This window comes from Notothenia rossii, assembly GCF_949606895.1.
Source record: "Notothenia rossii genome assembly, chromosome: 7".
NCBI classification, from domain to species: Eukaryota; Metazoa; Chordata; class Actinopteri; order Perciformes; family Nototheniidae; genus Notothenia; species Notothenia rossii.
The window spans coordinates 20,111,141-20,126,950 of record NC_136905.1 but is presented as its reverse complement, the minus strand read 5'-3'; the positions used below and the strand labels follow the sequence as shown (position 1 = coordinate 20,126,950).

General features: G+C 40.2%; 2 protein-coding genes and 1 long non-coding RNA gene across 4 annotated transcripts; 1 reads left to right on the top strand and 2 right to left on the bottom strand.

Moving 5' to 3' along the window:
• The first annotated feature begins 4,590 nt into the window (after positions 1 to 4,590).
• Positions 4,591 to 9,850, top strand: LOC307013260. The gene is made up of 3 exons (XR_013800906.1): positions 4,591 to 4,754; positions 5,275 to 5,336; positions 9,711 to 9,850. It is a non-coding gene; the product is annotated as an uncharacterized lncRNA (long non-coding RNA).
• On the bottom strand, positions 9,147 to 11,079 carry snx10b (sorting nexin 10b). The gene is made up of 5 exons (XM_079640580.1): positions 10,528 to 11,079; positions 10,330 to 10,430; positions 10,123 to 10,224; positions 9,759 to 9,968; positions 9,147 to 9,505 (listed from the first exon to the last, which is right to left on the bottom strand). The coding sequence occupies exons 1-5, from the start codon at positions 10,618 to 10,620 to the stop codon at positions 9,385 to 9,387; spliced, it is 627 nt and encodes a 208-aa protein (XP_079496706.1). The 5' UTR covers positions 10,621 to 11,079; the 3' UTR covers positions 9,147 to 9,384.
• Positions 11,080 to 11,194: 115 nt separating this feature from the next.
• cbx3b (chromobox homolog 3b) lies at positions 11,195 to 14,773 on the bottom strand. 2 transcript variants are annotated; one of them, XM_079640570.1, is made up of 5 exons: positions 14,382 to 14,773; positions 13,822 to 13,962; positions 13,574 to 13,724; positions 13,016 to 13,176; positions 11,195 to 12,315 (listed from the first exon to the last, which is right to left on the bottom strand). In XM_079640570.1, exons 1-5 carry the CDS (start codon positions 14,765 to 14,767, stop codon positions 12,195 to 12,197), a joined length of 960 nt encoding a protein of 319 aa, XP_079496696.1. In that variant the 5' UTR covers positions 14,768 to 14,773; the 3' UTR covers positions 11,195 to 12,194. The 2 variants fall into 2 exon arrangements, with proteins under 2 accessions (XP_079496696.1, XP_079496697.1); XM_079640571.1 differs by having other exon boundaries at positions 14,367 to 14,507.
• Positions 14,774 to 15,810: the final 1,037 nt, after the last annotated feature.

The window sequence follows — 15,810 nt, the reverse complement described above, 5'->3', positions numbered from 1 at the left end:
ACATACTGTACATTTTTTTACGGCCTCCTTACTGAAATACCAAAGTTGTACGACAATTTTATTTATCAGGGTAACTTGTTCCAACTTTGGTTTTCTGCTGACAAAAGGGGCCTTGTCAAGGTTTTCTCAAGGTTAAGATAAATGTGAAGGAAAATGCGCTCATTAACCAATAACTCACTGCATCTTTCTCTGCTTCTTCCCTCTATTCTTTCTCTTGCTCCTGTCTCTGTTTTGTTGCTGTTGAGTGATGAGCTAGTCGCCTGTCCTCTGGGTGACATTCAAAGCCAACATAAATCCTGCTCTTTATGGTACAGTGCAGCGATAAAGCCTCTCTGCTAATTGGAGCTGTAATGAATTACCATAATTAGTTATTGAATATACTACATTGGAAATGGGTAGAAAATGCTTTGTTTTAGGGGAAGGCAGGAATGTAGTGAAACGATGTGAAATGCAGTGATCACCAAATACCATTACTGATGGTGTCTGTAATTCCATCATTAAGGCAGATTATGTAACACATGACACATTTTTTGGTGCTAATGTTAAGTTGTGGATTTAAAACATAAACACAAATATTTCTTTATGGCTGACGTAGCTTTCCAGCTAAGAGTCTTCTTTTTAATGTTAGGCTATGGGTTAGGTTGCCAAAGGCAAGTAAGGCTAAATATTGCCTCTCATTTTTATGTGCCAATAAAGGATTTCCTTAATGGATGTCAACTACACCCCCTTCCCCCTCCGTTAGATTTGGACAGCCATATCTTCGGAATATACAGGTTCTTTTATTGCAATTTAACATCAAGATATAATGTTTCATAGATAAATGCCACCGGGCCATTAATCTAGTAGGCACTAAATTACACTAATGATACCAGAATATCACTAATTAATACTTGCAGCCATAAAGATACACTTTTACCGGTCAAATATATATAGATTGAGCTGCTGAGTAATAATAAATAAAATTCAGATTTGCTGAGAAAGGTGAGGGAAATATAAAACAAATCTCCCTTCAGGACAGAATCCATTTTGTACTGACAATTTAGAGCTTATGGTGTTCATTTTCACACAGCCAAGTGTAATATACTTCGAATAACAAACATACTGCATACCTTCTGGGTAAATAACTCTCGGGAGGGACAATATAATATTGTCATTGATAGCTGTTCCTCCTTGTTAAGTATTATCGTGTACCATCACCATTGTGTACCTTAACCCCTGGGGCTGGTGGGAAGGCTAAAGACTTGATCTATACCACTTTAGAGAGGTAATCTTGATCAAGCTGTCAGCTGTTTCTGCTGCTCTTTAACCGGGTCATTCAGCCGTAGATCACCACAGCTTCATAGAGAGTTTCTGTCAGGAATAACACTACCTTATTTATGTGGTAACCACTGGCATTTTACAGGAAATGTATTACCTCTCCAACTTGCCCTCTGTCAGCATTCCATTAAAGCCTCTCCCAACCGGTCTAAATCTTAAAATCTGAAATAGACACTTTTTAAATGCAAGTCACTCTTAATTGAGGTCAGTTTCTGTTAGCATAACTCATGGCAGCTGACAAATTAAGGTTTCCTCAGCTAGTTTATGACATTGTGAGAATAAGACATTAGGTATTTAAAGTGAAAGCTAACGAACATTTATGACAGGCTACCCTGAAATTCATATTTCTGGAGTTTAAGGCTTCGATTTGTGTGCCTTTCAGTGATTTTTCAATATATAATGTGTAATATTTTGAGCTGGAAGCCAGGGTTAGTGGCAGGCCAGTAAATATGGGTCTAGACAGGCCATTTATTACAAGCACCACACCCATCTCTCTCACACGTTTTCAGTGTCTGTTTTACCTTCTTGTTAATTGCCTTCTGCGAGCTGCAGACAGTGATGTCGAGGGAAGACTTTTATGTCTCAGGTGCTGGTGGCTCCACTGCCTGACAGTGTCGTTTCTGGCCTTTAAAACATCACCATCATCCCAGAAGAGGATGCTACCTTGAACACCATCATGTCACAGATGATACTTTCCACTGATGAAGTTGCTTGTCATCTCTCTCACGCAATGTATGCAGAATTGTAACAAACAGGTCTCTTGTCCCAGGATGTGTGATTGGCAGTCCAGGCTGTCACAGGCAGAGTAGAGCTATGTGCTGACATGTCATTCAGGATAAATCACTCTTATCAAAGTGACAGTTGTTTGTCCACCTGCAATAAACATCTCCCACGCCTCGCTCCTGTTCTATCTACTCGCAGATTATTTATAAGGCTCCAGCCTCCGTACTCTGGTCCTGTTTACTCTCTGGCTGTGCCATAATATCAGTTCAGCGCTCCGCTACTGATTTACTCTACTAGTTAGTGAGGTGAGTAATGACCCTGGAGGGTCTGGGAGGATAGTTTCCAATCAGGGCGGGTCAGAGATGTGCGAGATCCATCAACTGTAATTGCAGCCGTCTCCACACTGTTCCTGTAACATTCTTATACCTCACAACTGTCAATCTTGTGTAAACTGAAACTTCACTCTTGACACCCTCAGAGTTAGATGATTGTATCCCACATTCAGGATGAGGTCGAATCTGAATGTCAGCTCTTAATTTAGCAGTTTTTTTGTAATACAACCCCATGACATAGGAAGCACACATTTGAGAGTTGAGTTACAGGAGCTTGCTGAGCAAACAGAGTCACTGGATAGCAGATTGCTGCCATCACTCCCACTTAATGTCATCTGTGGTATGTATCTGAACACAGGGCCAGCCAAGCTGACCTGAGCTTATTTAGGGTCCGCCAGGAGCTGATGGTCTTTGCAGAGTGACCATGGTCTTGAGGTGGACAGAATAACAAAACTGATTCAGAGTCACCATTGAGGGCACCAAGGTAACATGCTCAGTATAACAGCAAGGGGGTTTTAACCACCTGAGGAGTTTATAAGAAATGGTTACACACAAGTCATTCAAGCTGAGTTTTAAAGCATCCAAATTCTCCAGTTGGACAGTTTTAGGCAAAAAGTGTCGATTTATATTTCTCTACAATGTACGTCAGGCTTTAAAAAGGCATTAAAACAATTGTGTAAGGAGGTAGATAATATGCAGTACATCACTATAACACTTTGCAACATGTTTGAAATATAAATAACTCACACAATTTCTGATGTCCCACCAAAACATTCTTTCAGGGTTGGAGGTATTGGTACAATGGTACAATGGTACAATAGGAGATACCTGTTCTAAACTCCTGGCTGCTGCTCATGAGAGATTTAAACAAGTCCAAGCCACCTCTGCTTTGTTTTTTGTTGGATGCCAAGCATAAGTATGTATCAACTACTGATATAGTTGAGTATTTATATGAAATGTTCCTTGTGGTAAGTTTGAACTTTCCACTGTTCTGCTTCAGTGTCAGTGTAGTTTGTCAGTTTTGGTCATGCATGTTTCCCTTCACATGCTGTAAATCATGTTGCCGTTTTGATTGATGCACTCACAGTTCTTTGAGAGAGGGTTTGGCCTCTTGGCCTGCTGGACCTTCTCTCATGTTACTTAAAAAATGTGCTGTAAGCCTACGTGTTGATAGCTATCCTTGTAATAGGGTTGGCAGTTGCTCCTGACTGACCTTCAACAATTGCATACGACCAAAACATAGCATGGTAAAAAAACAGTTACCGCAGCACGCTATTTTTTAAAAACTAACATGTATTTTGCAGTTGAAATGTTTATTAATTTAGATCACAATGTATCTAAATATCGTTTTGTTTTTTTATAAAACATATTGACATATAAATAATGTATTGTTTTGATCACCCATTGTCAAAAAGCTGCAATAAATCTATTCAATAAAACATGGAAACCTCTTGTGGACATGTATATCAGTGGTTCCCAACCGAGGGCACGGGGACCCCTAGGGGTACCTGAGGGGTTGCAGGGGGTACGTAGAAAGATTACGGATTGCAATATATTTCCATTCAAAAAAACATTTAAAATCAATTTTCATAATTCTGGTGCCCTGCCCCCAGAGCTATCAATGCTTATGAAAGACAAGCAAGCTCAAGTGTATCATTAAAAGCTCTAGTCTTAACAAAATATGTTGAAACTGCTAGAAGTGAGTCTTAATATTATTATTTTCATTATTGTATAATTATTTATTATTGTAAGTGTAAATGTCAAGTTAAAATGCATTTGTAATAAGGGTGAGTTATGCAAGGGATTTTCATAAGGAACAGTTGGGTTACATATGATTTCAAAGGGATTTATACAAGAAAAGAGGAAGGTTAATCATCACAGATGAGTGAGGGGGTACTTGAATGGAGACCAGCTCAATGGGTACACCAGACAAAAAAGGTTGGGAACCACTGATGTAAATAACTATGAGCTAATGCTTATCTTAATGGCTAAAGAGTCAGAAGATGTAAAGGAATTGGATACATTTGATTGTATGAATCATTCTCCTTTGTATAATTGATAACAAATTCCACACATTTTTGGTTTATGTCTTAACCATTAGTTGACAAATACATTTTTTCCTTTCTACTTCATGTGCTCTTATTTTGAAGCCTTGTGGTCTTATTTTGACGCCTTGACCCGTCTGCTAATTAAGATGGCGTCCCAGGCGGGTCATTTGCATACGCTGTTCATTAGTTGGTTAGCACAGGAAGACGTCAGCAGAATTTTTCGAAGGCGTTATCAGTTTTTGGTTTAGTTTGTTACCTGTGAATACTATGGGTGACTAATCACTAATGCCAGCAGACTGGACTGGAGCCAAACTGCCACAACATGTGAAACACGGTAGGCTAAACAACACAACTCATCGCTCATGATGTTACTGTTTGTTATGGAAAGCGAATCTCTGCTGGGCGTTTGATGGAGAAATATTGGCAATTAGCAGCGACTACATTGAACCTATGCAGTGTAGGCTATGTAAAACAAATATTAATGAACAAAGAGACGTAACTATGTTGTTGAGTTTTGAATTTAAGGAACTCACAAACCATATTTGCCGACGAAGACCTTGGAAGTTGTTTGAAAGTTTGTAAGAAACCTATGGAGTTAACATTGTTTTTGTCAAGATTTAACTTCTGCTCAATTGAGCAACAACAAGTTTAAACATGTTGATAAACCTCTGCCTTGTACTTTATGTGTAAAACTACATCTGCAGAACTTCAGACAGTCCACATAATTTCATGTGCATATTAATGAATTTGACATGGGCCCTATTAACATATGAATGATAATCATGTGAATAAAGGGTACTCATTACATATGTATTACATGAATAGCAGGTGGGGTAATTTGTGGCTTTATGCAGACAGTGATGATGGACGGTGTCTGGAGAAGACAAGCTGAGCCGGCCGGTGAATCTACTGCAGAGTAAGGAGAATTTAGGCTCATCATAAAAGATTTCTCCTTGCCTCCTATTTCACTTGGACATTTTTATGTTTTTTTTATTTTCTACCTCATTGCAGCCGTGAGCTGCCTGCTGATTTACACACACTGGCAGCGAAGCACAGAGGCCTCAAGAGACGGTGCCCTCTACCCCTCTATTTTTTCACTCTTTGTTTCTTCATCCGTCTATTGTCCTCTCACTGCCACCATTGCGTCTTTACTGTCACTGACCAAAGAGCTCCACCTCTACCTGGCTCCTCATCTCAAACACGACAGTAGTCTGGACGGCTTGTTAGTCACACATGATCTGGGGCTGTTCCCATGTGCATAGACACACAATCAAAAGGATGAGCAAAATACATCATAGACACTAAAGGTGTCTTACAATACCCACATTTTTACGAGTTCTTTCACTTTTGTATGAGCTCATTTGTAACCTTTAGGGCCCTGCGTGTACAGTATGCATGAAGATATCTATTTGAACACAGAATGTTTGTGAATGCATATACAGACATGGTTTGCTTACTCAAGGCCCATCTTTCTGTAACTGTTTGTATGCTCCAGAGGAAACTTGTCTGATTTTACACACCATATTTTTTCAGGAAATTATGAAGCAGTGATCTCAATTTCCTCGTTCCCCCCCAGGCTCATGTGTTGAGGGCAGAGTAGCTCGGTTTCACGCTTATCAGTCCCGATTCCAGGAGACGAGAAGCTGTTGCTCGCTTCGGTACAGTACACTCGCCCGTTCCCAGTAATTGCTACAGCCGTGCACCAAAAGGCGACAGCATGTGGAGGGAAAATAGCAGGTATAAACCGTGCTGAATCGAGGAAAAGGTACCGGGGCGGTTGGGTTTGATAAATGATGGATAGCACTTAAGTGAGCTCATTTCCATCTTTGGCAATATACTGACAATGAAAAATGTTTCAGCCTTGAGAAAAAGCCTTTTTCCTCCAGATTGAGAGAGGTGTTAGGATGGGTTGGCTGTGAAGACACACACACCCACGCACGCACGCACGTGTACACATACATACACACACATACACACACACACACACACACACACACACACACACACACACACACACACACACACACACACACAGCTACAAGGACAGATGTAACATCTAAAAAAAATCTTTTTTTGACTGTCAGGTTGTGGAATCTTTTAATGGCCCTCAGTAAATCAGCACTTAGTTTTGGCATAAAATGTGGGAGACCTTGAACAATTTCGGAGATGAGGCGCATGTTATTAACAATTCAATTAACCCAAGACCAACATATCCTTTACTTTGCTCTTTACCTTGGCCCATGGTATTGTCTTGCTGTATAACAAGCTACACATATCACCAGCCAGTGCCATTATAACTGTTGGTGTGTAACTCTGGCATCCTTCCTGTCGGTCTCATCCCGTATCTATTGGCAGTGCAGCTGGGCTTCTCTGATATTGACTCGTCCGGATTTCACTGAGTTGCAGGCAAAGAGATTTAATATCTCAAGTGGTGCTGAACTCCTATTGCTACTAATGGATTCAGTATAATGTGGCACTTAAAATGCATGAGCAGTCTCTGATTTATCTGTAATTTGCATCCGCTGGAGCATATCTCCCTCAATACTTCCATTTGTTTTTGGCTCTGTGCAGTCAGCTCAGTAAACGAACCCTGATTGGGCTTTCACATTGTTGCATTTCGAGTATGACAATTTGTTATTTCTTTAAATGTAAATCTGTTGAAAAAGGAATTTGGGCTCTTGGGGATTCCGTTTTAATTACATGACAGAGGGAAATGTAAGTAAAGCATGAGATCACTGACATCAGGTGAGGTATATTTGAGCTGTCGCTGCAGAAAGGCATGCTGACTTGTTCAGAGGCAGATGGGCACCTCCCTGAGGGGCCATTTCCCCTTATCTTATCTTCTACTGTTTTATGTATCAAACAATAAGCATACTGATTAGATTAAAATGAGCTAAAGCATTTGTGAAAATAATTAAAACATGATTTTGATCTTGTAGTTTTCTGAACGGTTGTGATTATGTCCAGCTAAAAACCGAGCCTGAGAGGAGGGATTTTACTCGCTCCCTATGTTTTTACGCCATTATACCCCTTCAGGGTCACGCAACATGGAGCCGGGAGCTGTTAGCCAATCGATCTGATGGGTTTAAATGTGTCAGTGTTGTCATGGCTGCAGAGCCGTACTGACAGGCTAGGCTACATTGGCTCAAGGTTAACGGCCAGTGGACCGGAGTCACAGACCATTAAAGCGAAGTCAATAGTCCTGGACAGCTCAGACTCACACCAGCAGGGTAAATGTTTCAATTCACGGTGCTGTGAGTCACAAATAAAGCCCTTCTGTTACAGAGTCCTGTTATTTTAGGATGTTTATTTAATTTGAATGTATGTGTTTGGGCCAGAAAACATTTCAAATATGCTTCTTTAACGAGCTATTGGACATGCAGAAGAAACTTTCAGATGTGCTCTGCAAATCTGGAATTAACTACCTCAACATCTGAAGTCTACCCCAACCATGAGTTTTTTTTTAATTAAGGCTAAACTATTTTTTCTGATTACCACTGCTTTTCCTGAGGTCAATTAAATACATTGGAAATACATTATAGTCAGTATACAATGTGAAAGGACGTAAAGGAAGGAAGCAAAGCTAGCATAAGAGCCTAATAATTAATTAATGGAAACATTACTGATTGTAGAATAAATGCACTGATAGACTGAGTGGTAAGGCAGTATAGCCTGCGCACACATTTGTGTAAAGAAAACGCACTTACTTTAACACTTTAGGCGGGCATGAATGCCTTTTTGAATATCTAGCCAAAGCAAACATCTGCAGCATGTGTGTTTGAAGCTGCAGGGTAATGCTGCCCCACACAGTTAAGCACAGACAAAGAAGACACATGTGTATATTGCATTAGCATATGTGGAGGCGCAGTAACACATATACACCCACACATCTTCAGAGAAGACACCCCACCCCCCCTCCCACACACGCACCCCAAATTGAGTTAGTGGGCTTTCCTACTGTCTAAACTGTCCTGCTGCTCAGAGCAGATCTGAGGTGCTGTCACCTCTCTGTTCTCTGCAACACTAGCCCATTGTCTGCTCTGAATGTATAATGAATATCACGACTGCTGCAGAGAGACAAAGCTAATCTCATTAGCTGTGCCGATATGTCAGCCTGCCATCTCTCTGTTTAGTGGTCATTACCTCTGCATAAGCATGGTGCTGCTCACTGTGGAAGCACATGCATGTTATGTTCAGCATGCAGGCACATGCACAGAGGTATGTGACTGTAGTGAACGGGCTCATAAAAATACGAAGCCAGAGAGAGAGACAGGTAGAAAAAGTGGCTTGTCAGTGCAGCTGGCGTTTTGTTCAGCAGGGAGCAATGCAGCCCGTCTACCTGGTGGCCCTCTCAGACAGGAGCGAGTCCATTGGGATCCCCCAGGACCTCCTACCAGTGTTACACCTGACAGGGGGGCTGTCTCTGCAGAGACCTTATTATACATCATACAGCTTAGCACTGCAGCGGCCCCTACACAACAAGCTTCCAACACCTTACAGTTTATTAGCAGGGGAAAGTTCAGCCACATAAAGAGACATTATTGTTTTTTGCACATATGTGGCCATCTCAACCCTTAAGAATGACCAAAACTGGTGTCTGATTTGTTTTTAAAAGTAAATATGGACAATGCATTGTCTAAGCAACTATATAACATATTAATGTTACAACACTGCCATCTTCAGGCAAATTGTTGCTACAACTTTATAGATGTGCGGACAGAAAACATTGAAAGCCAACATTTTATTCATAATTGTTACATTTGTATTACATTTGTATTACTATTAACATGATACATCAAACTTAAATGCCCCAATGAGAACAGAATGCATTATTGCTTTTTATTCTCCATGTTTTTTTAAGTGAAATATATATTAGGAGCAGTGCATTTTTGCTTGGGTAACAGGAACATCTCTTCTTGAAAGGTCTAAACATTTGCACTTGAGATGATATGATGAGGCTGTTTTCATGTAGAACCACACAAGCAGCTGAGGCTCCCCTCCTGGCTGGTTCCCATGAGATTAAGTGAAGGTGTACTCGCTGCTTTGTTTATTGCCAAAGCCTTAATCTGAAGCGTTGGATCTTGACTGGAATGAGAAATACAAGTATGGAAGATGGAAAGTTAATTTAAGTGTTTAATTTAGGGAATAAGGCAGAAACACTTCTTATATTATCTCTCTGAAAAATACATCAGTGAGTGTATACTTAAAATCATATTTAGCTTAAATGCTCATACATACAAAATAAACTCTACCATTAAAAGTAATAGGCGGTTACTGATGTGTTTTTCAGGAAGAAGTCAAACTTTTGGAGTGGAAATTGACTGTGGGTTTAAAATACCTGTCTGAGTCAGAATCACGGGACGTGCTGAGGTTCGTGGTCGGATCCTCTTCAGAGTGGAAACGCCTCAGGCCACAGCATTGAACTGCCTGGGCCACAGTGTAGCGGGTCCTTCCAGCAGCACAGGCCTCCATCTTTGAAGTGCTGAGCTGTGACTGCAGGAAAAGATGCAAGCAGCTGTCGGACAGCAGCGTAGGGCTCTGGACTGCCCTGGAAAACAAGGATAATACGTTTATTGTGTTGCTTGTTTATATGAGAATGGCAATCACATGTCCTGGTGTTTGTGGAAACTGTGATTTACCAGTTTTGTTTGTGTTGTACTGTTTTAAGTTAATGTCTTATTGATCTGAGAGATCATTCTTACTGTTCCAAAAACTTCTGGAGTCCTTTCATCCGCTCAGTGATCTGTTGGGCATTGTTCAGACTGAAGAAGGGATTCTTTGGGGGAAGCTCTGGTAGCTTTAGCCTGCAAAGGACACATATAGACCTTTTTAAAATGATAGCAACCATAGTGCAGTTTACTTTAACAAAAACACTTAAAGTGTTTGTGTTCAAATTATCATTAACTTACATTAGCTGTGAATTTGCTTGTAGCTTCTGCCTCAGCCATACAAACTCACTGTACCTGCGTCTCACAATTGAGACTTTCTTAGTGAAGTACACGCTGTTGGACTAAAACAGAACACAAGTGTGACACACATGGCATTAAAGCTCCAATACTGGACTATAAAAGTAAAAAAAAAAAACATATTCTTTTCATTTTACTTACATGTAAGCAAATTTCATAGTCTATGAAGGCATGCCAAAAGTCGTTATTTTGTATCCTCGGGTCCCGCACCCAGACACTGATCACCTGCTGCATGGAGAAGGAAGGAGAGATACTGAACTGAATGCTTTGAGAAAAAGGAGAAGTGTTTTATTTGCTGGTAGAGGAAGTGCAATTACCAACATGACAAGATAGGAAATTCCCACCAAATATCCTTTGTTGCTCAGTACCAAACAAAACATTTCAGTGGGCTATTTTTTAAAAATAAACTATTAAACTTTAAACATACTTGATCCTCAGCATTATCATTTTCTTCACTCATAATCAAGATATTCTTGTTTTGAATTTAACTTAAAAAGCCTGATAATGATGTGCTGGCATGTTGCTAGATCCTTTTATGTCCAACTTGTATTGTCCAAGTGCAAAGGTTTCAAACTAATGTCACAAGACTGAGAAAAGCTCCTCCTCATAACTGTCAGGTCAAATCAACAAAAGTCTCAGTTAACATACCTATAGGTTTTATTATCAGGTATTGATTGTCATTTAGAAACAGTCAAAGCCCATTCTATGCCTTAGATTGTTTTTAATTGATATTTCTGAACAGTTGATGCTTCTTCCATGTGATTTTAGAATGTGATTGTTACAGTAAAAAAACTTGGAAGAGAAAAGCTTCACAAAAAAGTTTCCTTTATTCACAGACTTCACAGATCCATGGTCAACAATTAGTCAATAATTCAGTAGCACGTGTGTTTTAGGAGGTTTAAGGTTCAGCTGAGTGTCCCATAACAGTCATGGGAGATATGTTGAGTCACGACAGTGCCATAAGTAGGAACAGTCCCACAGACCTGTAAGGTTACTGGAAGAGAATGACCCGTGTAGTTTTACAGGCTCGTTTTCTAAAGTGTTACACTTAACAATCTCATTAGCCATCATAGGTGCACAAAAGTTATTGTTTCTCAAAAATTCACTTTAGAAATATTACTGAGTAATTCTGCCAGTACTTCACTTTGTAATAATTTAGTTTTTTAAAAACCTAATTATATTGTTATAATTCAATTCAGAAATGAAAATATTTGGTTCTTAGCAGCTGATTGGAAATACAGGGACATTTATTGTGGGGAACATTTTTAAAATGTTTGACATCAAACACAAGGGTCATACAGAAACCGCTTAGAGTTGTGGTTATAAACACTTCAGACAATACGCGTTCAAAAAACAGGTCTACAGTCTTGAGCTCTAACTAAAAGTTACGAGTTAGTTCACTCTGCCTACAGTTTCACTATAAAAAAATAGAAAGCACACAGATAAAAACCAAGACATAGCTAAACACAACTTTTAATACTAGGTCACTATATAACAGTAAAAGCTACACATGTCCACAGTGATTGTGTCTGCTCACGCGAGACAAAGCTGCTACAGGTTAGTCTGACTTTAAAACAGCTTTTTCACACAAAGGTTAGTTTAAGTCTCCTCACAAAGGCACAGAGACCTCGTTGAGCACCACAGGACTGAGAATCCATCCCTGCTGAGGATCTTGCACCTGCCAGAATCTGAAAATCTACGTGCAGTGTAATTTCACACTCTGAATGTCAGCTGAAGGAGGACACTTGATGGTTAGGAAGGTTAAACTAAGCTTCAGGTGAGAGCACAGCTGCTTATCAGTTCACACTTCACTGCTCCTCGTCCCCGCAGTGCCAGGTCAGCTTCTGCTCGTAGAAGTCGATGACCACCTGGGGACACCTGGCGCTGGCTTCACGAGCCGGCAGCAGGGCCACGTCGTCAGAGTTCTTCCTGTCGGGAAACAAAACAGAGGAGGAGACCATTAGGATGGTGGCCCTTTACTTTAAATGTTTCCGCACACACTCCTACCAGTTTGGAAAAGGGTATTGCAAAAAGAGAGGCTTAGGTGAGTGATCTTTTTTAGGGGTACAGTCAGTTCTGTAATTTTGAAACATCTAATGATAATAAGGGCTATTAGCACTGTATTTCAGTAAAGGTATTTGATTCACAATAGATATTTAATAATTCTGAGGTCAATTTATTTGTTGTCCTTTTGTATCATTTACTTATTTTATACACATGTATTTGCCTCATGCAGAGCACTTTACATAATAGATTTTTCTAAAAGGTTCTCATAAATAATAATACTGATAGATCAAGTTCCCAAAAACTAGAACCTCCACACCACACCAACTTAAAGCATTTTTACATAATCTAAAAAAATGTAAGGGCTGTGTTGGAAAGGTTTTTCTGCTTCTTTATCTTGGCGGCAGGCTCTGCATAGTGTTCTGTCAGGTGGTCATTGTTATTGTCTGTCTTCAACAATCTCCAACAATAAGATGAAAAACACCTGACTAGATTCTCCATCGTATTTTCTTTAGTAGAACCCGTGTCGCACGATTGAAGGTTTAAACGTCGACTCATTTGACTTTCACCGTCACAAACAGATACCCGACCAATTACGCAATGACTAGAGGAACTATCGAGTTACCATTTGACGAGGAACATGAGCTCTCCCTTTCTGTCCGTGGCGCCAATGATGCATTCAGGCTCGAGGTGAGTGCTGAGGTTAGTGGGGGTGTCTGACTGCTCATCATTTGGCTCGCTGTTGCTCTGCACAGTGTGAGTCTGCTGCAGAGACTGCATACATGACTGCAAAGAGAAGGACAAGAACAAAAGTTGCAGCAGTTAGAACTAACCACAACGACAGCATCCGCATAGGAAACCACGTGGTTGGGCCCGCTTCTCCTTTTTCTTCTTTACTTTACATGCCCATTGCAAAGAAAACTGAAATTGTACTACTTTTACTTCCAGGATCATTGCAAAACTAGCCTCCTTTCGCACCATTTAGTTTCAAATTCAACCTTCAAACTCAAAAAGTAGGAACAAAATATGTCAAACATGGTCAGAAGTTTTTTAACTACAGTTTTACATTTTCGGAGTTTAACGTGCTACAAGCATTCTTATATGATGTTGTTTATATCTTTTACAGATTTAAATGCAGAAGTTCTGTGAATAACATGGAACAAATATTAGTTCACACACTCACAATTTCCGTCTCCTGCTCTGTCATTTCTTCTTTGGGAATGAACTCTTGCTCATTTTGCTCTTCCTCATTAAAAAAATGGGTGTTTCTCAGAAACTCTTGGATGAGTTCAGGACAGTCCAGATTGTCCTCAGGTTCCCATGTGTTGTCTGCACTGCAGTAACATCAAAGTGAGGAGAGAATGTATTTTAATATTATAAAGAAAGAGAAAAACATATAAAATATAATATAAGCAAGCATTCGTCACTCACTCTGTGAAACCTTTCCACTTCAGGAAGTACTCCACTCTTCCGTTATAGATTCTGCGGAGAATTATTTGTTCTACCACAAACTCCTGCACAACTGGAGTCTCCTCGGTCTTCCTCTGTTTGGCAGTCTGCTTCTTTCTCATACTGCCATGAATAAAAAGAAAATGAATTACAACCAGCGTGTGTTACTTGCAAAACAAAATATAAAGTGTGGAGTTTTTGTTAAAACCCCAAAGTTACGTCAGGAATCAACACACGTCTCCCTGTTGCTGGGTTACTTGCAGAACAACATGGCTACAGTACAGCTGTACAGCTGTGCCCTTCAGACAATGATCCATGCTCTTATTATTGTAGCGCTCCACCTGCTGTTTCTTTCGGGAGCATTACACACTACTTCAGCCCAAAACGCAACACGTTAATTTCTACACACGTGTATAGCTCATTCAGACAGTTTAGCTTGGAGGAAGAAGCGAACAGCAGCCTGGGAACATATGTGGAAACGTGCCTGAGAGATGCACAAGACAATACGCTGAACAATATGCACGTACGCTTTCGCTGTTTACTTATTCTCTGCGGACAGCCTGCTGCGGTGCTGCTCGGCTCTGTTCGGAGCACGTCGCTGGAAACTACATGCACACAGCGCCGGAGATGCTGCGTTGTGCGCAAATGTGTCACTCGGCGTGTTAACATGAGCGAAACAACTTTTCCTGAATGACTTAAAATTAAAGATGGCCGAGGATGCTCGGAGGAAGTGGTTGCCAAGGGAAAAGGTCATGCCAGGAAAACCGGGAGGGGACGCGCACACCGCCGACCAATCAGAGAGCAGTCCGTCCCCCGTCCAGTGGTCCGGAACAGCCCTGCCACCCATGGGCGTCCTCTGGGTATGGCAGGGGGCTGAGTGCACCTGACATGTCTCGCTGGGATTAGAGACTGGTGCCATGGTTTTCATTCTTTTATCTTTTTGATCATTGTCAGTGGAAGCAAGGTTTATATATATATATATATTTGTATTATCATTTGTTATGATATAGCCTACGTATAACTATATTATTTACATTCAGAGTACAACTTTGAGGTATTTGTACTTTAACTCAGTATTACCATCACGTTTCTAGTTATACTTCCATTCAACTGCACTTCAGAGAACCATTTAAATGTGCTATTAAGTCTGAATCCACTCATTTTATTTTACCCCCATTGCTGTTATTTAATTACCACACCTACTTTATTACCTATAGGTAATTAAATTATTGGCTGTTATAACAGCCAATGATTTTACATGTAAAATATATATTATTATAGATTAAATTATCGAACAGTATAGTTACACGTAGGCCTAATTTATATCTCGACAACACTAAAATGCATCAGTAATAACATTTAAAAAATATAATACTGATATGCAGAATATTGCGATTCTGCAAATATGTTCGAAAACGTTTACTTTAGTACATTTTGATGCAATTTTAACAATGTTGCTTAAATAATAAATACAGCAGGTTTTTGGTGTTACTTTAATAAAATCCACATGCACAAAAAAAATTTCACGGAGGGGATCTTTACTCCACGACCTCCAAACCCACATTGAGGAGAATACAGAAAATCCCCCTTTGGACGATTTGATTGACAGCTCGCTGTTAGCGAATAGGAGACACCAAAGCTTGTGATTGGCCAAGTAAGCACCACTCAGAAGCCTCCATGTTAGACAAAGTTTAACTTTTACTCCCGGCAGTTACTCCATACAAGTTTGTAACATACCACTAGGGGGCGCTGCTGCCTGCTTGTATTGTTCCGCCAGGTTCAACTCCTAAACCCCAGATAAGTAATGAGGATTTATTAATGCTGCAAAGCTCATAGCAAAAGGAAGCAGAACAAAAGGTTTTACCAGCAGATGGACTCACATTGGAGCTGCACAGTTGTTTCATACCATTTCATCCTCAAAGCAGAATTATGTAACATGGGGCATTTTGTTCATGAAATGTACTTATACAT